The sequence below is a fragment of the Phyllobates terribilis genome, unplaced genomic scaffold (assembly GCF_046119375.1).
Source record: "Phyllobates terribilis strain yellow unplaced genomic scaffold, ASM4611937v1 Scaffold_2__4_contigs__length_985480577, whole genome shotgun sequence".
NCBI classification, from domain to species: domain Eukaryota; kingdom Metazoa; phylum Chordata; class Amphibia; order Anura; family Dendrobatidae; genus Phyllobates; species Phyllobates terribilis.
Window position 1 is genome coordinate 206,804,190 of NW_027362762.1, and position 23,879 is coordinate 206,828,068.

General features: G+C 41.8%; 2 protein-coding genes across 2 annotated transcripts in view; one reads left to right on the forward strand and one right to left on the reverse strand.

Moving 5' to 3' along the window:
- The window catches only part of ITM2B (integral membrane protein 2B), a 62,914-nt gene that overhangs the window by 6,786 nt on the left and 32,249 nt on the right, over positions 1-23,879 (reverse strand). The window contains exons 2-3 of the mRNA XM_073663832.1: positions 20,578-20,706; positions 981-1,181 (exon numbers count right to left, since the gene is read on the reverse strand). Of these exons, the coding sequence (XP_073519933.1) occupies positions 981-1,181; positions 20,578-20,706 (330 nt within the window). The remainder of the gene's footprint in view (positions 1-980; positions 1,182-20,577; positions 20,707-23,879) is intronic.
- On the forward strand, positions 12,335-14,992 carry LOC141251199 (uncharacterized). The gene is made up of 2 exons (XM_073670271.1): positions 12,335-13,103; positions 13,309-14,992. The coding sequence occupies exons 1-2, from the start codon at positions 13,010-13,012 to the stop codon at positions 14,937-14,939; spliced, it is 1,725 nt and encodes a 574-aa protein (XP_073526372.1). The 5' UTR covers positions 12,335-13,009; the 3' UTR covers positions 14,940-14,992.

The following is a 23,879-nucleotide window of genomic DNA, read 5'->3' on the forward strand; positions in this document are numbered from 1 at the left end:
ACCATTAACATATTTTCGTCAAAGAGAAACGGCTTCAGTTATCGCTAACGGCATACTGAGCGGCGGCTCAGTAGTACAATCGGCTGTCAGTCAGTGCCGGGGTGCAGTTACAGCCTGCTCAATAAACACTGAGCGGTGGCTGAAGTCATGCTAGCTGCACCCCTATGACTGAAAGCCGGAGCCTGAAAGGGAGGAATAAAGTTAATTACCTCCCAGCTGCAGGGCTCCTTTACCCTGCAGATTAACCCCATAGCAGCAGGTTAATAGCAGTGTTTTTTTTTTTTTTTATTTACATGACCGGTTTCCTTTAATAATTTGTCCCCATGAACAAGCGCTTTGCTCGTTGGTCAACAGCCTGTTTACACTGAAAGATTATCATGAAAGGAGTAGTGATGAGAGAATATGTTCTTCGGCGAGTATGCTCGAGCCGAGCTCCGAGTAGTTACAGCTGCTCGGTGATAAGTTTGAATCACTCCCGTGTGCATGATTTGCAACTGTTTGACAGCTTTATTACATGTGAGGAATGTGTAAGAAATGGACATTCCTCCCATGTACTAAAGCTGTCAAACAGTCGCAAATCATGCACACGGGAGTGATTCAAACATATCAACGAGCAGCTGTAACTACTCGGTGCTCGGCCCGAGCATACTCGCCGAAAGGGTTAACAGAACATACTCGCTCAACACTAGAAAGGAGCATTCTAAATATACTTCACTCACAATTATATTTCAGCATAAATTAGCCTTAAAATCAAAAGGTAGTTATACATGGGGTTTGCATCACCAAATATATTATACAGTTGTATGTATCCCCTTCTCATGTACAGCACAATGGAATCAATGCTGCTCTAAAAATAAATAATTTATAATTCATACAGAACTTAAGCTTCATTTACATAAAATCAGCAAATCTATCAACCGCAAAAGTATAATCGACGTTCAATCTATAAGAGTATCAAACGCTTAACAAATATAGCGTACCCTGTGGAAGTCATGAACAATGTCAGCAGGATCACTGTCAGCAAATTCAGGGACGGGAACATTGATCAACTCAACGTCTTCTTCTTCCAAGATCTGAATTCTCTCCTTAAATGAGTGGTAACGGACGTGAGGTTCTGCGTAGGGCTCAGCGAGTGACAAGTCATCCTCGGTGTACCTTATTCCACAAAAGTAGACGCCACGCTGCAAAAGAAATAGGAAAAAGAATGTATTACTAAAGGCATACAAATCTGGTTAAGCTAATCTTCAAGACACACAGTTCTAAAACTAAGCTAAAATTGTGCCTGAATTCTCCCACCATATTTATTATGCATTTTATACAAATAGAATACAGCAGCCTATGTAAGAGGTGAGACATATGCAAACATTGAATATACAAAATATAGACTGCATTACTGCTATATAGAATATACACTGCTCAAAAAAATAAAGGGATCACTCAAATAACACATCCTAGAGCTGAATGAATGAAATATTCTCATTGAATACTTTGTTCTGTACAAAGTTGAATGTGCTGACAACAAAATCATACAAAAATCATCAATGGAAATCAAATTCATTAACCAATGGAGGCCTGGATTTGGAGTCACCCCCAAAATTAAAGTGGAAAACCACACTACAGGCTGATCCAACTTTGATGTAATGTCCTTAAAACAAGTCAAAATGAGGCTCAGTATTGTGTGTGGCCTCCATGTGCCTGTATGATCTCCGTACAATGCCTGGGCATGCTCCTGATGAGGTTGTGGATGGTCTCCTGTGGGATCTCCTCCCAGACCTGGACTAAAACATCCGCCAACTCCTGGACAGTCTGTGGTGCAACGTGACGTTGGTGGATGGAGCGAGACATGATGTCCCAGATGTGCTCAATCGGATTCAGGTCTGGGGAACAGGCGGGCCAGTCCATAGCTTCAACGCCTTCATCTTGCAGGAACTGCTGACACACTCCAGCCACATGAGGTCAGGCATTGTCCTGCATTAGGAGGAAGCCAGGGCCAACCGCACCAGCATATGGTCTCACAAGGGGTCTGAGGATCTCATCTCAGTACCTAATGGCAGCCAGGCTATCTCTGGCGAACACATGGAGGGCTGTGCGGCCCTCCAAAGAAATGCCACCCCACACCATTACTGACCCACTGCCAAACCGGTCATGCTGAAGGATGTTGCAGGCAGCAGATCGCTCTCCACGGCGTCTCCAGACTCTGTCACATGAGCTCAGTGTGAACCTGCTTTCATCTGTGACGAGCACAGGGCGCCCGTGGCAACTTTGCCAATCCTGGTGTTCTGTGGCAAATGCCAAGCGTCCTGCATGGTGTTGGGCTGTGAGCACAACCCCCATCTGTGGACGTCAGGCCCTCATACCACCCTCATGGAGTCGGTTTCTAACCGTTTGTGCAGACACATGCACATTTGTGACCTGCTGGAGGTCATTTTGCAGGGCTCTGGCAGTGCTCCTCCTGTTCCTCCTTGCACAAAGGCGGAGGTAGCGGTCCAGCTGCTGGGTTGTTGTCCTCCTAAGGCCCCCTTCACGTCTCCTGGTGTACTGGCCTGTCTCCTGGTAGCGCCTCCAGCCTCTGAACACTACGCCTGACACAGCAAACCTTCTTGCGACAGCTCGCATTGATGTGCCATCCTGGATGAGGTGCACTACCTGAGCAACTTCTGTGGGTTGTAGAGTCCGTCTCATGCTACCACGAGAGTGAAAGCACAACCAACATTCAAAAGTGACCAAAACATCAGCCAGAAAGCATTGGTACTGAGATGTGGTCTGTGGTCCCCACCTGCAGAACCACTCCTTTATTGAGGGTGTCTTGATTATTGCCAGTAATTTCCATCTATTGTCTATTCCATTTGCACAGCATGTGAAATTGATTGTCAATCAGTGTTGCTTCCTAAGTGGACAGTTTGATTTCACAGAAGTTTGATTTACTTGGAATTATATTCTGTTTAAGTGTTCCCTTTATTTTTTTGAGCAGTGTACTTATAAAATGTAGGTACTCGGGGCACAAATTGGCCAATTCATGTGAGCCCACCAGCCATGACAAAGCGTACCTTTCTTTGATGGGACCTTAAATCTAATATTTATCAAACATGTCTCTCCCGATCGAATGCATTTTATACACTTTGTGCCAGGTCTGACAACAGTTCTGGTCTCACCGTATGCAGTGTGCCAAAAATCCCCCCAAATTTTGGAGGAACTTTGGCACGAAGGAAGACAACTAATATTTGTCAATTCAAAGTCGCCTACAGTAGATATGTTTCCCATTAAAATGAATCGTGTCGGTGTGATGGTTCTCTGAATTGTAACCTATACAAGTTATGAAAAGAGCCAGGAACCGTTGTTTGGGTATTCCATATTGCTCATGGACTTATTTCTCACTTAAAATAAATACAAATCTAAAAATAAAATCGCCATTTTGCTGTATATAGGAATGCATTGAGCAGCCTAAAAAGGAATTTCCACTCAGTTATGAAAGTTAATTATAACCCTTATAAAAAGGGGAGGGGAAGGGGGAATCTTCCATATCTTAATATTAATAAAGTAGAAAACCTCTTTCAAGGGAACCAGCAATGTGATATGGGAATAATCTGCAGGTTAATGGCGTTCTGAACACCTGCCAACACAGACTCCCACTTTCAGGAGGAAATTAACTTTATTTCCCTCCTCATCCCGCCAGTGTTGGGATTTCAGTTATAGGGGTGTTGCCGGGCCAGGTTCAGTCCCCGCTCTGTGTACAGAGTGCAGCGGTGTAGCCACACCCCGCACTGACTGACAGCCAGCTCGGATGCCAAGCTGCTGTCAGTCAGTGCCAGGGGCACAGTTTCAGCTGCTGGTGACTGATCCAGCGACGGCACTATTCCTGTGACTGAAATTCCAACGCTGCCAGAAGGAGTAAAGTTAGATCCCTGCTACTGGGAGGAAATTAAGTGCTGGTGCCGGGCAGAACGCTATTAACCCCATATGTGCAGGTTAATAGAGTATTTTTCCACATAACAGGTTCCCTTTAAACAACCTCTTTCAAAATCACTCCAGTCAGACAGGTTGTTAATGATACTTGTTTTTATTTGGGGATGGTTTCTGAGCGAATTTAAGAAGTAGTAGATTTTTTTTTTCTACAGAGAATTCTATGAAAATTGCCTGGAAATCTGTTTAAAAATGGCTTGTTATTATTTACTGTACAGAAAGCAAAGTCAAGGAGCAGCAGTCGCCCCGAGAACGTGTCATGGCTGGTTCTTAGGCTTGGCTCCTAGCCTTGGCTAATGTTTGTCCATCCAGAGTTTACCGTATATAGTGTTGTTTTTAATAAAAAGATAAAGGCCAAAACATAAAAGCACCACATCCCTGTTCTAGTTTCCTCTGCATTTTATGCCTGAGACCGCACAGCTGAAATATGTGTAAAAGGAAATGGCTGAACAATGGAAAACCCAGAATAAATCAGGTAAAGGAGAAACTACCAGGAATTATCGCCTGCCAGACCAATGAGCATTTCTAGGAAGCACACAAACATTTTCCCAGAAAGCAGAAAATGCTTCTCTCTTGGTGCTGTACAAATACTTTGCATATGCTTAAGGTTTATTACCCAACAGTAAAGGACAACTTCTGTAATTAAAATGTGCACAGCGAAGTGACAATCTGCAGAATTAACAAGCAGTGGATTTCTCATTCTGGGGCGCAGGTTCATTTTTCACACTGATATTTCAGAAATGATGCAGACTTTCCATCAGCAAATCCAAAATGGACAAAGTGGAGCAAAGATGCAATTTATGAACAATCCCCTAAGTGGGCACACACATTAGATAACAGTCGTCTGACAATCTCCCCCCAGACTCCTCCATACACAGGAGGGCTCGGACTGAGCACTTCTGTGTTCTCTACATGGGCCAGAAGATCACCCGACAGCGGCTTATATACCCACCAGACACAATGACTGTCCACTGAAATTCAGTCTGCATCCTTCTCTCCCCGATATCATCTGACTGGAGAGTCACACACATTAGATGATCGGCCAATCCCTCCGAAAATCAGCAGGTTCGGATGGCTTATCTAATGTGTATGGGATACTTACAAGGAATCTGTCACAGGGTCTTTCCTACCCCCAACTGAGAGCAGCATGATGCAAGGGAAGAGACCCTCATTCCAGCAATGAATCACTGGGCTGCTTGCTGCAGTTTTGATCACTATTGTATCTGCTGCAGATCTACCAGAAACTTGTCAAAAATTACAAAAAAAAAAAAAAAAACCCTACTTTTTGCGCACACATACCCTGTACATCTCCATGGTTACAGACTACAAACAGACTGTGTAGTCGGATTTTGCAGTCATGTGTTACTTCTTTCCACATTACCCCTCTTCTATAGTTAACAGACAGAAGGGCAAAGAAATGGAGTTACCTTGTCAGTAATTTCCATTTCACATAGAGGTTTGGTTTTAGGCCACAGCCCCCCTTTCAGTATTCGGTCAGTATTTTTTCTCAGGAGTGGGTGATAAATGCAGAATCTGTGACTTGTTTCTATTATACCTTTTCGGATTGTTCCTCACCTGGTTTTGGCTTCCACTCCTGAGAAAAAATACTGACCGAATACTGATAGTGGGGCCGTGGCCCAAGACTGTAATAAACACAATCTTGCACATGGTCTATAGGCATAAATCAGTATGATGTGCGCTAAGTGAACTGTATTTAAACCGGGGTGAATGTAAAACAAGGGCTACATACAGACTATTTTAAACAAAGTAATTAAAAAAAGGTTTCTTTCAATGGAACCACCACTGAGATTATAGTGTGTTCTCTGGAAAAATTATGGGAGTGGGAAAAAAAAAAAGGATTGAAAGAAATTACATTCACCAACTTTCCCTTCTCTGTCATGGTCAACTCCTGGGCCTGCTACTAATAAAACCGTACATATCACTGTGGCTTCCAACACCCGCCCGTCACTTGCTCTCAAAATCAGGATCCTAAGATTAGTGTCTGTAAGAACTTAGCAGATGGAGTGGCTGTGGATTATAGAGATGCAAAGTCACACAAATTAATGATAGCTTAAAGGAAATCAGTGTATATGAGAAACCGCTTAAGGACCTAGTCACTTTGTACGTTAATGACAGAGCCTCCTTTTTAAAATGGGACAAGTGCACTGTCTGAGGTGACAACCCTGGAACGCTTCAACGCATTCCAGTGATTCAGAGATTGTTTTTTCGTGACATGTTGTACTTCATGTTACTGGTAAATTTTGGTAGATATGATTTGTGTTTAATTATGAAAAGATCGAAAATTTAACAAATTAAAAATGTTGCAATTTTCAAACTATGAATTTTCATGCTCTTAAATCAGGTAGTTAAACCACACAAAATGGTTAATAAATAACATTTCCCATATGTACACTTTACATTAGCACTTTTTAATCAATTGTTTTTCTTTGTTAGGAAGCTAGAAGGGTTAAAAGTTTGAGCAATTTTCTATTTTTTCAACAAAATTTACAAAGCACTATATATATATCTATAGATCTATCTACACAAACCAGAGAAACCTGACCAGCACCTCCTGATGTGAACTGGTGCCAGCTGCTGTAACTATAAAATATATCAAAAGAATGTAGCAGCACTCCATATGGCCAAGATACGTCTTAACAATGAAAATATTAGATCTAAACTGTTTTGCTCAGCAACAAGTACTTACAAAAAAACGAAGGTTTTTAGCGCATAAATTGGCCAATTCATGTGTGCCCATCAACCACGGCAAGGTAACATCCCCTTGATGGGTAACTACTCTGCCTTACATGCCACTTTTGGGTTACAAGCATACAACTAAACGGACAAACATGTCTTCTACTGGGCTAAAAACACCTACATTTAAAGGGCAAGCAGAGCTGTTTATAAAACAGCTGCTGGTTAATGGGAGGAGTGCAGAATCAGGCAAGAGGCAGTTACACCCCCCTTATAGTAATACAAACCAGAGAAATCTGACCAGCACCTCCTAATGTGAACTGGTGCCAGCTGCTGTAACTATAAAATATATCAAAAGAATGCAGCAGCACTCCATATGGCCAAGAATGCTGCTGCATTCTTTTGATATATTTTATAGTTACAGCAGCTGGCACCAGTTCACATTAGGATCTTTTCATAATTAAGCACAAATCATATCTATCAAAATTTACCAGTAACATTAAGTACAACATGTCACGAAAAAAACAATCTCGGAATCACTGGAATGCGTTGAAGGGTTCCAGGGTTATCACCTCAGACAGTGCACTTGTCCCATTTAAAAAAAAGGCTCTGTCATTAACGTACAACGTGACTAGGTCCTTAAAGGGGTTTATCATATATACACACAGTGAGGAGAAAAGTATTTAGTCAGCCACCAATTGTGCAAGTTCTCCCCTCCCACTTAAAAAGAGGAGAGGCCTGTAATGTGCAGTGGAGGTGGGCAATACTTAAATTAAAGCATATAGGCGGGCATTTCTTGGTGTCCCCGGATGCCAAGCCTAGAAAAACGGATTGCATAAAAAGATTTCTCTATAATCAGACCTGTAATATGGGCCATACAGGCAAGTATAGATTTATATCTCTATAACCCACATGCCCATATTAGAGGTCTGTTAAGTGACAGATTCCCTTTAATTTTTATTTTTGGATAGAGATAGATAGATAGATAGATAGATTATATATCTATCTATTTATATCCAAAAATAAAAAAATTCTTCTTTTTACATATTACTATAGGAGGTTGTAACTGCCTCCTGTTTGACCTTGCACTCCCCCCATTTAACCAGCAGGTGATGTATATTCTATTCTACCAGCCCATTTAAATTGTAGGTGTTTCAGCCCAGAAGTGACATGTTCTGTCCAGAGTTATAGGCTTGTAGCCCAAGAGAGGCATGTAGGCAGAGTAGTACCCATCAGGGGGAGGTCACCTTGCAGCGGTTGATGGGCACACGTGAATTGGCCAATTTGTGCGCTAGGAACCTCCATTCAGTAAAGTTCATTGAGTAATAACACAGTTTAAATCAAATGTTTTTATTGTCTTTATGTATTTTGGCCATAATGGAGTGCTGCCATGCTTTCTTTTTATAGATCTTATTCAGTTTCTGCAGCTTGCACCTGTTCACATTTAGGATGTGCTGATCAGTTCTTTTTACACACACACACACATTTTTCCATACAATGCACTGAAGAAGAAAAAAAAAAAAAAAAAAAAAAAAAAACACACGAAAAATATTACAAGTGGAATGAAATTGTGAAAAAGCTGCTATGCCACCATGGTTTATTGTATTGGGGTTTTTTTTTTTTTTGGAGTTCATTGCATTGTAAAAATGAAGATTTTTGGTACTCCCAGTAAAATCCCTCTCGGTACAATCTTTAACCCTTTCACAAACTTGGGTTTTTCAGTTTTAGTTTATTTGCTCTTCTTCCCAGAGCTATAACTTTTCATTTTTCTGTCAACACGGCCATGTGAGGGCTTGTTTTTTGTGGGAGGAGTTGTACTTTTGAATGACATCATTGGTTTTACCATAGTGTGCACTGAAAAATAGGAAAAAAATTCCAAAGTGCAGTGAAATTGCAAAAAAAAAAAAAAATGCAATTCCACAAGTGAAGACATGTGAAGACTCAAACTTCAAGGTTAGATTTTAGAAAGGCAGATTTTAAGAGACTCAGAAAGAGAATAGGAGGGATCCAATGGCTGGATGTCCTTAAGGACAAAAATGTCCAGGAAGGATGGGAAATTTTTAAAAATGAGATTCTCAAAGCACAATCGTTAACAATCCCGAAAAGTAGGAAGAATGGGAAGCATTTAAGGAAACCAGGATGGATGAACACAGAACTTAAACACATGCTAAAAAGAAAGAAAGAAATGTTTATTAAATGGAAAGAGGGAGGCATATCTAAAGAAGATTATAATGCAGTCTGCAGATCCTGCAGGGCACGTATCAGGTTAGCTAAAGCTGACAATGAATTAAGGCTTGCAAGAGATGTCAAAAGCAATAAAAAAGGATTTTGGGGGTATGTCAAAAGTAAAAGAAAAGTCAAAGATGCTATAGGATTTTTACAGGATGAAAATGGAGAAATGGTAAGAGAGGATGTTGAGAAGGCCGAACTTTTTAATTCCTATTTTGCATCTGTTTTCTCTCAGAAAGAAAATGTAACATCAACTGATCTTCACTGTCCTTTTAAAGGAATAGAGGAATCCAAGTTATCTGTAAACAGAAAGATTGTGAGGGAATATTTAGCTAACATAAATGAGTTCAAGTCTCCAGGTCCAGATGAATTACACCCCAGAGTACTGAAGGAGATCGTAGAAGAAATTTTAGAACCACTCTCCATAATCTTTGAAAATTCTTGGAGAACAGGAGAAGTCCCAGAAGACTGGAGAAGAGCAAATGTTGTTCCTATCTTCAAAAAGGGGAAGAAGGTGGACCCAGGGAACTATAGGCCGGTGAGTCTGACTTCTATACCAGGAAAGATCTTTGAACAAATTATTAAACAACATGTATGTAAGTACATGGATAAGAAAGAAGTGATTAACCAGAGTCAGCATGGGTTTGTAACTAACAAGTCATGTCAGACTAACTTAATTTCCTTCTATGACAGAATCACTGACTGGGTGGATCAGGGAAATGCTGTAGATATAGTATATCTTGACTTCAGCAAAGCATTTGACAAAGTATCTCACACCATCCTTATTGAAAAAATGACCAAGTATGCAATGGACCAGGCAACTGTTAGGTGGATTCATAACTGGCTTAGTGATCGGACTCAAAGGGTGGTTGTAAATGGCTTCACATCCAGCTGGATGAATGTCTCAAGTGGGGTACCACAGGGCTCCGTCCTGGGACCTGTATTGTTCAACATCTTTATCAATGATTTAGATGAAGGAATTGAGGGTAAACTGATTAAATTTGCTGATGACACAAAGCTAGGAGGGATAGCTAATACTAGAGAAGAGAGAGAGAGGATTCAAAAAGACCTAAATAAACTGGAGCAGTGGGCAGCAACCAACAGAATGGTTTTTAACAGGGAAAAATGCAAAGTACTACATCTGGGCAATAAAAATGAAAAAAGCATATACAGAATGGGAGGAATAGAGCTAAGCAACAGTACATGTGAAAAAGACTTAGGTATACTAATAGATCATAGACTGAACATGAGTCAACAGTGTGATGCAGCAGCAAAAAAGGCAAATACAATTCTGGGATGTATTAACAGAAGCATACAGTCTAGATCACGTGAAGTCATTATCGGTCTTTACTCCTCTTTGGTCAGACCTCATCTGGAATACTGTGTACAGTTTTGGGCACCACATTTTAAAAAAGACAGACAAACTGGAGCAAGTTCAGAGAAGAGCGACCAGAATGGTGACTGGTCTGCAAACCATGTCCTATGAGGAACGGTTGCAGGATTTGGGAATGTTTAGCTTGCAAAAAAGAAGACTGAGAGGAGACTTAATAGCTGTCTACAAATATGTCAAGGGCTGTCACATTGTAGAAGGATCATCTTTATTCTCATTTGCACAAGGAAAGACTAGAAGCAATGGGATGAAACTAAATGGGAGGAGACACAGATTAGATATTAGAAAAAACTTTTTGACAGTTAGGGTGATTAATGAGTGGAACAGGCTGCCACGAGAGGTGGTGAGTTCCCCTTCAATGGACGTCTTCAAACAGAGGCTGGACAGACATCTGTCTGAGATGATCTAGTGAATCCTGCTTTGAGCAGGGGGTTGGACCAGATGACCCAGGAGGTCCCTTCCAACTCTACCATTCTATGATTCTAAGTTTTTTTTTTTAACATATTCACTAAACACCAAAACTGACCGGCCATTATGATTCTCCAGGTCATTACAAGTATGCACATACCAAAACATGTATAAGTTACTTTTTATTTAAAGTGCTAAAAAAAAAAAAAAAAAAATTCCAGAGTAAATTAAAAAAAAAAAAAAAAAAAAAAAAAAAAAAAGTGGCGCCATTTTCGGAGACCCGCAGAGTCTCCACTTTTCGCGAAATGGGGCTGGATGAGGGCTCATTTTTTGCGTGCCGAGGTGACGTTTTTATTGATATCATTTTGGGATAGATAACGAAGTTTTGATCGCCCGTTATTGCAATGTTGCGGTGACCAAAAAAAAACCTAATTCTGGAGTTTTGATTTTTTTTTCTCATTATGCCATTTACCAATCAGATTAATTCTTTTTATATTTTGAAAGATCGGGCGCTGATGAAGGCGGCGATACCAAATGTGTATTTTTTTGGAATGGGGCAAAAAGGGGGGTGATTTAAACTTTTATAAAATGTAAAAAGATATTTTCACATGCTTCAATATTTTCTATAGCCAATGACAACCGCAGGGGTCTCCTGCAGACCCCAGGTTGTCATGCCAACCCATCGGCGCCCCGCGATCATGTGACGTGGGCGCAGATGGGCGGGTCTTGTGACGAGTTTCCGGTAGGCGCAATTTAAAAGCCGCTGTCCGAGATTGACAGCGGCGTTTAGTTAGTCACCAACCACGGGTGGATCACGATTCCACCAGCGGCTGTTAGGGGTACATCACAGCTAATCAGATGTCATGTGCCAGAAAAGGTGCAGACTCAGTGCCGGAGCCCGCATCAAAGGGGGCGAGGCAGCCTTTGAAGTATAGATAAGTCATAGGTCGTTAAGGGGATATAAAAAATAAAATAGAATTAGACTTACCGGTAATTCGGTTTCTAATAACCCACCATGACAGCACACAGGAGGATGTTTTCCCACCCTAATAGGGACAGGAAATACGAAGAGGTTTAAATAGCCCCTCCCACATCCTCCCTCCAGTGTTATTACAAAGGACCACACAAGTATAGATGCTTCAAGTTAATTTTTATTTCTACTGATCAAGCTGTCGTAGAAACAATAAGTGAAGGGGAGGGAATTACCCGTGCTGTCGTGGTGGGTTTTTAGAAGTCTAATTCGGTTTTCTCTAATAACCCCCCACGACAGCACACAGGAGGTATACCAAAGATATACTAGGGAGGGACAATAGCCTGAAGGACCTTCCATCCGAAGGCTAAATCTCCAACAGACATTAGGTCTAGTCTGTGGTGTTTGGAAAAAGTATTGAGGACCATGTAGCAGCTCTGCAAATCTGTTCGATGGATGCGTTGGCTTTTTCAGCCCAGGAAACAGATATCGCCCTTGTAGAATGGGCCTTGAGCTTTGCTGGAGGAGGTAGATCCTGGATCTGGTAAGCCTCCGTAATCGCCCTCTTAATCCAGTTGGCTATTGTGGATTTTGCTGCCTTCCAGGGTGGATAAAAATCAATTTAAAAAAAAAAAAAAAAAAAAAAAAAAAAAAAAATAGGATTTTTTTTTATTTAAATCGGATTTTTTTCAATAAACTGCTTTTTGAGGAAAATATTTTACCATCCAAAGGTTCTTCCATCATGAGATAAAGCGGAGTTGTTTAACTCAGTAGAATAAAGGCTGTATATGTGTAACATTCACAATGCCATGCTCTTCCAGAGGTTTCTGTAGGATTAGTGGGCAGTTTCTCTCCTATATTATCACAGACGCTCGCTTTACTTACGCAGTTCTCAAAACTGAATTGGACTCCGCAGAGGTCCCAGCCTCTTCTTCACGGCAAAAATGTTACAACATGAACAGAGTTGAGAAAAAGACCTTAATCCTATTGTTCTACAAACCTATGAATACAGAATCAACCCCTTCAGTGCCAAGTCCAAGAAGTTAGACAATATGTTTCTGATTGTTTGGAGTGGAATAGATCTGCACAACACAAGAAGAATGTGAATCTAAGTGTGAGGAGGAGGAAGGGCAAGCAGACAAGAAAATGAAAGTGAAACTTTGAGCACAATACTGCAGCATAGCCACAGACAGACAAGTCTGGATCTGTTTGTGTGTACGATCTGAGGTTTATTACATTCTTTCCTTATAATGGTAGCAGGCCGTAAAAGAGACCCAGTTTGGGAATATTTTAATGAAGCTCCTTCGCCTATCGGTAAGGCAGGCATGCGTGCAAAATGCAAACGATGCAACAAATAGATGCAAGGCCTGGTGGCGCGAATGAGGCAACATCATGAGAAGTGCGGTGATGAAGATGACCAAAGAAACACTTCTGAACAGGCAGGATCTGTTGGTAAACATTTTTATTGAATCCTATTTCTAAAGACTGAACTGTCTTGTGTGAGAAAAATTATATGTCTTATTACTACTGCATGTTACTGTCATTTGGTACAGTTATGAAGAAAAACAAATATTCCTTTTGGGGCAGTGATGTGTTGTGTACAATAAGCAGAAATTGTATAAACAATAAAATAACAGCATTGACTTTTTTTGTTTAGGGGAATTCATGGATTCTGGAAACTATCCACCTCCAAGATCACCATCATCCTGTTCTACAGTTTCAGAGTTATCCATCCAGGATAGTGCTTCATTAGCAGCAGCATCATCATCAGACACCCACAGCCACATATCACCATCACCCAAAAGGAAGAAAAAACCTTTGCCTCCTGGAACCACCATAGATAGGTTTGTGATAAGAACTAGCAGATTAGAAAAAGAGTTGATTGATGAAAAAATTGCCCAGTTTATTTATGCAACGAACTCTTCTTTCCGTCTGACTGAGAACCCACATTTCATTAATATGGTTCAGTCACTGAGACCAGGATACAGTCCACCCAGCAGAGCTGATGTTGCAGGGAAACTGCTGGATCAAATGTATGACAGAGAAATGGAGCAATGTGCAACAGCTCTGGAGGGTAAAATTGTTAACCTAAGTATTGATGGGTGGAGTAATGTCCACAATGATCCTATTGTATGTGCTTGTATAACAACAGAAGAAGGTAAAGTCTTCCTTACACAAACAACTGATACGTCAGGAAATGCACACACAGCAGAATACTTACAAGAAGTGGCAGTAAAAGCTAGAACAACATGTGAACAAAAATTCAAATGTCTAGTACGCAGTTTGGTCACTGACAATGCTGCAAACGTATCCAAGATGAGAAGAAATTTAGAAGAGCAGGGAGGGAATACAAAGATGCTAACATATGGTTGCAGTGCTCATTTGCTGCACCTCTTAGCCAAAGACTTAAGTGTTCCAGAAATAAAGGCTAATGTTGTTGAAATTGCTAAATACTTCCGTAATAATCATTTTGCTGCAGCAGCTCTGAAAAGGATGGGTGGAACCAAGCTAACGCTCCCACAAGATGTTAGATGGAACTCTGTGGTGGACTGTTTTGAGCAGTATATCAAAAACTGGCCTATTCTGATGACACTTTGTGAAGAAAATCGAGATAAAATAGATGGCACTGTCACGGCCAAAATCCTCAACATTGGGCTTAAGAGAAATGTTGAACATATGCTGAGCTTCCTGAAACCCATCTCTCAAGCTTTAAACAAAATACAGAAAAATAGCTGTTTTATTGTGGATGCTGTTGAAATTTGGAAGGAACTGAGTGAACACTTAAAAACAGAACTACACATGAACAGAATTAAATTACAAGCAGTAAACAAACGAATGGGACAAGCACTGACTCCAGCTCATTTTTTGGCAAATATTGTCAATATCCAATATCAGGGTCAAAACCTAAGTGCTGAGGAAGAGGAGTTAGCTATGACATGGGTATCCAGCAATCATCCATCTGTAATGCCAACTATAATAAACTTCAGAGCTAAGGGGGAACCATTCAAGAAATATATGTTTGCTGAAGATATTTTAAGGAAGGTCACACCAGTAAACTGGTGGAAGTCACTTAAGCGCTTGGATTTAGAGACTGTTCAAGTAATGATTTCACTTTTAACAGCAGTAGCTTCTTCTGCAGGCGTTGAAAGAATATTCTCTTCCTTTGGACTCATTCATTCTAAATTGAGAAATCGGTTGGGACCCAATAAAGCAGGAAAGCTTGTTTTTCTTTTCCAGATTATGAATAGGAACAAAGAAGAAGATGATGATGAAGATGACGACGAGTGAGCTACAGAGGACAGCAGGGACAGTAGTATTTAAGTTTTTCATGTGTCGGCTGGGCTGACAGTCTAAGTTTCTTAAAACATATATATATTTTGTTTAGCCAAATTAGTTAACAAACATGGATGTTTGTTTAAGCAAATAACTTATGCTGTAATGTTGTTATTGTTTCAGTTGAATAAATCTATTTAAAATTGTTATTAAGGTCAGGATTATTTTTCTCCTTCCTAAGTAAAACAGAACAGTGGTGTCCAAATATGAATGATTAACCCATTAAACTGGGGAGAAAAAAGTAATATAAAAAGTGATTCTAAAAATCTTCATCTACTTGCATGTTAAAGTAAAGTAGCAAGAACTAGTTTAGGTAGAAACTTTGATTTAAATCACTGATTTAAATCAAGCCTTACTGACTAGTGATTTAAATCATGATTTAAATCAGTTCGATTTAAATCAAATCCACCCTGCTGCCTTCTTTCCTCTGTTTGGACCTTGTGTAATAGACAAATAGGTTCTTGGCTTTCCTTCCTTCTTCTGTTTCCTGAAGATAGTGCAGTACTATTCTCCGAACATCCAGTGTAGAATTCCATTTCTTTTTTGTCTTTTGGGTTGTCACAAAAAGATGGAAGGATTATCTCCTGAGATCTGTGGAAATTTGAGACCACCTTAGGTAGAAATGAAGGGTCAAGTTGGAAAATTGGACAATCTTCCAGGATTCTCAGGTAGGGTTCGTCGACCGAAAAGGCCTGTAGTTCACACACTCTTCTGGCTGTAGTTATTGCCACCAGGAAAGCCGTTTTCCAGGTCAGCCTGTCCAGTCTTATGGCTGATAAGGGCTCAAAGGGTGGAAGGGTTAACCCTTTTAGAACAATGTTTAGGTCCCAGGGGGGGAACCAAGTCTGTTACTCTAGGGTGGATGCTGGTGGCTGCTGTCAAATCTTCTCACCCACTGATGTTCCGCTAGTCTTTGATCAAAGTATGAACTTAACGCCGCTACCTGCACCTTAAGAGTACTAGGTCTGAGAAAAAAAAAAAAATCTAGAATCTGAGCCACAGCAGCCCTATGAGGGTCTGGGCGAGTGGGTGCACACCACCTTAAGAAGGTTTTCCAGATCTTATGGTAAATGGTGTTCGCTCCAGGTTTCCTGCATTTCTGGAGTTTTGATGACTTTCTCTGAGAGGCCTCTTGTTTTTAATATCCAGAATTCAGAAGCCAGGGAGTTAGGCGTAGTCTCTCGGGATCCGGATGGTAAATCGGTCCCTGGAGGAGGAGATTTTTGATGGGAGGAAGGATTAGAGGGCTCTCCACACTCAGACTGGTTAACGTTCCGAACCAACTTCTTTTTGGCCAGCGAGGGGCCACTAGAATTACTCTGGTCCCTTCGGTCCTTCTCTTCTGTAAGGTTTTTGAAAGGATAGGCAGTGGAGGGGAAAGGCATATGCTAGTTTGAATTCCCATTTGTAAGCGAATGCATCCACGCCCAAGCAAGGGCCGTTTGGATCCAGTGAGAAATATTGAGGTACTTTCGCGTTCTGGTGTCCGGCGAAGAGCTGTACCTCTGGATAGCCCCATCTCTCGACCAACATCTAGAAGACGTTGAAACGGTGCATGCCCATAGCGCAGTTTTATTGAAGACACACTTGCATTTATATTGGTATATGCTCTCCATCCTGGTATGTGCTGCTCCCACCCTGCACCCCCCATCCCTGTCATGTGCTGCTCCCACCCTGAGCCCCCCCCCATCCCTGTCATGTGCTGCTGCCATCCTGCGCCCCCATCCCTGTCATGTGCTGCTGCTATCCTGCACCCCCCCCCCCCATCCTTGTCATGTGCTGCTGCCATCCTGCGCCCCCATTCTATCATATGCTGCTGCGGGATTGTAGCGCTGGAATCAGCGCCTGCGCAGTCCGCGCTTTCCGGCGTCATTTTGTTGAAGACACACTGCAAGTGTGTCTTCAATAAAACTGCGCTATGGGCATGCACAGTTTCAACGATGGATTCATCTCCTGGCCTCCGGCCCGAACAGACCCCACGGCAATCCCGGATAGGCAAGTTGTTGTGCTTTAGATCGCAGTATGCGTTCAGTGCTTACGCATACTGTGATCTCCTGGGCCACAGTCCTCATCCTCGTTTAGGATGTGGATGCGTTCCTCTGTGCGCAGTTTATAAAGGCTTCGGACCGAGGTACGCTACCAGGATTATATTATAGATGACGTGTCCCATAATGAAGCGACCGAGAAATTACCTTTTTTGTGTTGCCATTTTACAAGACCTGTAACATTTTTATTTTTCTGTGTTAGAGCACTGTAACGACACATACACACAAAGTTTCACTTTTTGTATTGAAAAACTGAAATAGATGAACTTTTTGATGATATTCTAATTTAGTGAGATGCACGTGCATTATATAGAGTTATTACAAAACAGAGTGATCTATTTCAAGTGCTTATTTCTGATGATGATTAGGTCTTTCAGCCAATGAAAACACAAAAGTCATTATCTCAGTAAATTATACTACTTTATAACAACAGCTTGAAAAATGTTTTTAAAATCCGAAATGTATGTTCAGTAAATGCACTCAATACTTGGTCGCGGCTCTTTTTGCATCAATTACTGCATCAATGCGGCGTGGCATGGAGGCGATCAGCCTGTGGCACTGCTGAGGTGTTATAAAGTTTTCTAATTTACTAAGATAATGACTTTTGTGTTTTCATTGGCTGTAAGCCATAATCATCAACATTAACAGAAATAAACACTTGAAATAGATCACTCTGTTTGTAATGACTCTATATAATATATGAGTGTCACTTTTTGTATTGAAGAAGTGAAATAAATTAACTTTTTGATGATATTCTAATTTAGTGAGATGCACACACACACACACACTTTTCACATTAAAAAAAGCAGTTTGCCAAAATATACATGAGCAAGCCAAAATTCCTCTGGGAAAGAGTCGAGTGGACAGATGAGACCAAGATAGAGCTTTTTGGTAAAGCACATCATCCTACTGTTAATCAAAAACGGTCGGTGTCCCCCAAGGTTCGGTTCTAGGACTTCTAATCTTCTCCATCTACACCTTTGGCCTGGGACAGCTCAGAGTCTCACGGCTTTCATTATCACCTCTATAATGATGATACACAGATCTACCTCTCTGGACCAGATATCTCCTCCCTACTAACCAAAATCCCACAATGTGTCAGCTATCTCATCCTTCTCTGCCAGATTTCTAAAGCTTATCATGGATAAAAGAGAATTCATCATCTTTCCACCTTCCCATTCACCCCCCCCATCTGACCTATCAACGTCAATAGCTGTTCTCTCCCCAGTCTCGCAAGCTCGCTGCCTTGGGGTAACCCTGGCCTCTGATCTCTCCTTCAAACCACATACCAAAGCCCTTTCCACTTCCTGCCGACTCCAACTCAAAAATATTTCCCTAATCCACCTGTCCCCCCGCTATTCCCTGGCCTCTCCCCTCTGTCAATCCCTTCACTGGCTCCCCATTGCCCAGAGACTCCAGTTCAAAACCCTAACCATGGCATACAAAGCCATCCACAACCTGTCTCCTCCATACATCTGTGACCTAGTCTCCCAGTACATACCTGCACTCAACCTCCGATCCTCACAAGATCTCCTGCTCTACTCCCCTCTTATCACAATCGCATACAAGATTTCTCCAGTGCACCCCCCTACTCTGGAACTCTCTACCCCAACATATCAGACTCTCGCCTACCATGGAAACCTTGAAAAGGAACCTGAAGACCCACCTCTTAAGACAAGCCTACAACCTGTAGTAACCACCGCTCCACGACTAGCTCTACCCCCACCCATCCCTTGTAGACTGTGAGCCCTCACGGGCAGGGTCCTTGCTCATCCTGCATCAGTCGCCGTCACGTTTTGTTAAAGATCATTGTAATTGTTTTTGTATGTATACCCCTTTTTCACATGTAAAGCGCCATGGAATAATAATATTATTAACAATAATAATATATGGTGAAGGTACAAAGATGTTTTGGGGTTGTTTTGTTGCCTCTGACACAGGGTGCCTTGACTGTAACAGCATCATGAAATCTGAACATTACCAAAGGATTTTGGGTCGCAATGTATGGATATTCCAGCAGGACAATGACCCCAAAAATACTTCAAGAAGCACACAGAAATGGCTGGAAACAAAGCGCTGAAGAGTTCTGAAGTGGCCAGCAATGAGTCCAGACCTGAATCCCATAGAACACCTGTGGAGAGATCTTAAAATTGCTGTTGAGAGAAGACACCCTTCAAATATGAGAGACCTGGAGCAGTTTGCAAAAGAGGGGGTCCAAAATACCAGTTGAGAAGTGTAAGAAGCTTGTTGATGGTTATAGGAAGTGATTAATTGCAGTTATTTATTCCAAAGTGTTTGAAACCAAATAATGCAGTTGAGGGTGTCAACAATTTTGTCTGGCTCATTTTTGGGGTTGTGTGTAGAATTATGTCCAATTTGCCTTTTTTTGTGTTGTTCCAATATACACAAAGATGGCAGAAATGGGGTTTTTCAACACGCCCATGGCTGCCATGATAATCCATCAGTACCCCTGATCATGTTGTGAGTAGCCAATAGGAGTCCGTGTATGCGTGCAGAGCAATTGATGGGAGCCGAGTCGCAACAGCTCCATTTAAACACCACTACCAGAGATTTACACTAGCATGGAAATGGTTAACAGCAGTGATCAGAGCTCAGCTCTGGATGCTGCTGTCAGACACAGATGTCAGTTTAATAAAAAAAAACTTCAACCATCTGTGGAGGGAGTCTCCTCCACAGTTGCGTACCGAACACTGAAATATATGAACTGCATTTTGAGCTAAACTGTTAAAGTCTTGTTTTGAAAATGCCATAAAAAAGTTCTGGATTTTTACTAGCACTTGAAGCACACACATTCTTGTCACTGAAACCTTGCTTCAAACATATGCTGGGTAGTTTAGCAAATCAATAGTGTCCATCTTGATCATATAGTTAGTGGCGAGTCGTCAAGAAGTTTAGGATACTTTAATATACAGAGGCACCTTTAGACCAGGCTAGTTACGTCTGCACATACTTCTTCAAGCTCGCTCAGATGCTGTGCTGCTGCTGTTAGGTGCTGTGTGAAAGGGGACATATTCTAAGTTATTTTACAACACAGACACCAGTGCAAACAGTACAAGAATATATTAAAATATTACAACTAACCAATGTTCAAATTTATTGGCAAGTATGCTTCCCTCATTAGGAGACTACCAACTCTACCCCCGTAAACATACGTGCATCAAACATTTGAGTCTGTATGTTTTTGCAACAGAAAAAAAAAAGCATCTACCAAAGACCCGTCAGCAGATAATCAACGACATAAAAAGGGGACCCGTAATCGACAAATTATTTTTTTCTCTTGATGGATGACTGTCCACTTTCGCATTAGATCATGAACCTATCCTACTGAAGTCTATTTTTCATCCAACGTGTATACCTATGAAAGGCTTGTACTACTGCTAAAGAATAAAGGACATAAATCAAAGTTTAACATTGGGCCTTGTGGATGGAAGACCAAGAGGTTCACTTTTCCCATACATAATTGCTCTGTAGTTTGCTCTCATTCATTGCCACAAGCAAGGTATTTTGCAAAAAGAAAAAAAAATTACCTGTGACACAAAATATCTGTAGAGGTAAGCTCCACCCAGCACGATGCCCGCCAGCATAAAGGCCAGTCCGAAGCACATGCACCAGCACCAGGCCCGTCTCTGTCCAAGTGGTACAACTTCTTCTACCTCCTGCAATGTAAAAAAAACCAAAACACATTATATTTATAAGAGCTTATGAAATACACCGTAATCCAGACTTCAGTTCTTTGCTTTAGCCCTTATACTGCTAGTTTTAAAAGAGGACATCTTAGGCCGGATACAGATGTCTGTGCATGGACAGTGATACACGACAGATTCCTAGGAGGCTGTCAAACTTGGGTTAGAAAAGCTGTGGTCAGCCCATGCATCGCGGTCCATAAAAGAACGTTTGAATTCGTCCTTGAGCCAAGTTCACATGTCCATTCAAACGTTCTAGTTACGGTGGAAACCAGTCAGTAAAGGGAAGCCATCATTAGAAGACAACCTAGAGCAGGGGTCCTCAAACTACGGCCCGCGGAGGACTTTTATCCGGCCCGCCGGGCTATGGGCGGAGGAGAGGAGAGGAGAGCGGTGTCAGCGCCCGCCCTTCTCCCCGCTTGCACAGGGCCCCGGCAGGCGGATACTTACCTCTCCCCGTGCCTCCGCAGATCCGCTGTCTTCCTGCTCTGCGCTTCCTGTGACGTCTCAGGTCAGAGGGCGCGGTGACGTCTTTACACCGCGCCCTCCTGAGTGCTGTCACAGGCAGAGCAGAGCGGGACGACGCCGCCGCGACGCTGGAGTCCAGACAAGAGTAGAGCAGCAGCAGCAAGTGAGAAGTGAGGTGAGTATTGGATTTTTTTAATGTATGGAGGTATAGGTCATTATATGGGGGGGGGGGGGGTTGGGGGGGTGACATCCTGCATGGGGCATTATATGGGGGGGTGACATCCTGCATGGGGCATTATATGGGGGGGGGGTGACATCCTGCATGGGGCATTATATGGGGGGGGGGGGCGACATTCTGCATGGGGCATTATATGGGGGGGGGGGGGGGGCGGGTTTGACATCCTGCATATGGCATTATAAGGGGGAAACAGCCTGCCTATTGGGGACATTTACCTGCCTATTGGGGACCTATGCTGCCTATTGGGGACATTTACCTGCCTATTAAGGACCTATGCTGCCTATTGGATACAGTTACATACCTATTGAAATAACGGTTGATTTAACTTTACTTGTTCTTCATTTTAAATATTGTATTTGTTCCTGTATTGTTTTTTTTACTACAAAATAAAATATGTGCAGTGTGCATAGGAATTTGGTCATAGTTTTTTTTTTAAAAACTATATTCCGGCCCTCCAATGGTCTGAGGGACCGTGAACTGGCCCCCTGTTTAAAAAGTTTGAGGACCCCTGACCTAGAGTTTAAAACAGGTTATGGGTTACATGTATTTCTGTAACATTTTTGCTAATGTGTATTTTTTTTTTTCATACAAGACCTTTATTAACCCCTTAAGCCCCGCGGGTGGTTTGCACATTAATGACCGGGCCAATTTTTCCAATTCTGACCAGTGTCACTTTATGAGGTAATTACTCTGGAACGCTTCAACGGATCCCCCTGATTCTGAGACTGTTTTTTCGTGACATATTGTACTTCATGATTGTGGAAAAATTTCTTCGATATCACTTGCGTTTATTTGTGAAAAAAACGGAAATTTGGTGAAAATTTTGAAAATTTAGCAATTTTCAAAATTTGAATTTTTAAGCCCTGAAATCAGAGAGATATGTCACATAAATGAGTTAATAAATAACATTTCCCACATGTCTACTTTACATCAGCACAATTTTGGAACCAACATTTTTTTTTTTTGTTAGAGAGCTATAAGGGTTAAAAGTTGACCAGCGATTTCTCATTTTTCCAACAAAATTTACAAAACCATTTTTTTAGGGACCACATCACATTTGAAGTCACTTGGAGAGGTCTTTATGACAGAAAATACCCAAAAGTGACACCATTCTAAAAACTGCACCCCTCAAGGTGCTCAAAACCACATTCAAGAACTTTATTAACCCTTCAGGTGCTTCACAGGAATTTTTGGAATGTGGAAGAAAAAAATTAACATTTAACTTTTTTCACAAAAATGTTACTTTAGACCCAATTTTTTTTATTTTCACAGGGGTAACAAGAAAAAATGGACCCCAAAATTTGTTGTGCAATTTCCCCTGGGCACGCAGATACCCAATATTTGGGGAAAAAACACTGTTTGGGCGCACGGCAGGGCTCGGAAGGGAAGGAGCGCCATTTGACTTTTTGATTGTAAAATTTGCTTGAATAATTAGCGGACGCCATGTTGTGTTTGGAGAGCCCCTGTGTGCCCAAACATTGGAGCTCCCCCACAAGTGACCCCATTTTGGAAACTAGACCCCCCAAGGCACCTTTCTAGATGCATAGTGAGCACTTGGAACCCCAGGTGCTTCACAAATTGATTCGTAAAAATGAAAAAGTGTTTTTTTTTTCACTTTTTCATTTTTACGAATCAATTTGTGAAGCACCTGGGGGTTCCAAGTGCTCACTATGCATCTAGAAAGGTGCCTTGGGGGGGGGTCTAGTTTCCAAAATGGGGTCACTTGTGGGGGAGCTCCAAAGTTTGGGCACAGAGGGGCTCTCCAAACGCAACATGGTGTCCGCTAACAATTTGAGCCGATTTTCCATTCAATTTGTTAGCGGATATCATGTTGCATTTGGAGAGTCCCTGTGTGCCCAAACATTGGAGCTCCCCCACAAGTGTCCCCATTTTGGAAACTATACCCCTCAAGGATTTTATTAAGGTGTATAGTGAACATTTTGAACCCAGAGGTACGGCACAGAATTGGTTTACATTAGGTCATCATATTGAATAAGTTGTCATTATTCTTGAGCGCAAGTGCTCGCTACTTGAGTTTGCATCGGGTACTCAGGTATGCACCATGTACAGCGTGTGCTCGAGTGACATGCTCGAGTCTCTGCTCCGCATGTTTCACGGTTATTAGACACCCAGAAAAAAAACATGCGGGGATCGCTCGTGCATGGCAGGCAATCCCCGTAAAGCTTTTTGGCCGCGAAGCATATGGGGCAGAGACTCGAGCATGTCACTCAAATACCCACGATACTCAATGCATACCAGAGCACCCGATGCAAACTCAAGTAGCGAGCACTTGCTCTCAACACTAGTCACCATATCGTCATCTTTTTTTCTTACTTTTGAAAAAAATCCCAACCCCAGCCCTAGCCCCAGCACAGCCCCAAACCCAGCCCTAACCCTAGCCCAATCCTAACCCAAGAGTTTATTTTTGACGCTGTTCCTT

What these genes read in the sequence shown, in the direction of transcription:
- LOC141251199 (XM_073670271.1), top strand. Translation starts at nt 13,010, where the DNA reads ATGCAAGGCCTGGTGGCGCGAATGAGGCAACATCATGAGAAGTGCGGT. An exon ending in TGAACAGGCAGGATCTGTTG is followed by an intron (nt 13,104 to 13,308) that starts GTAAACATTTTT and finishes TTTTTTGTTTAG; the next exon opens with GGGAATTCATGGATTCTGGA.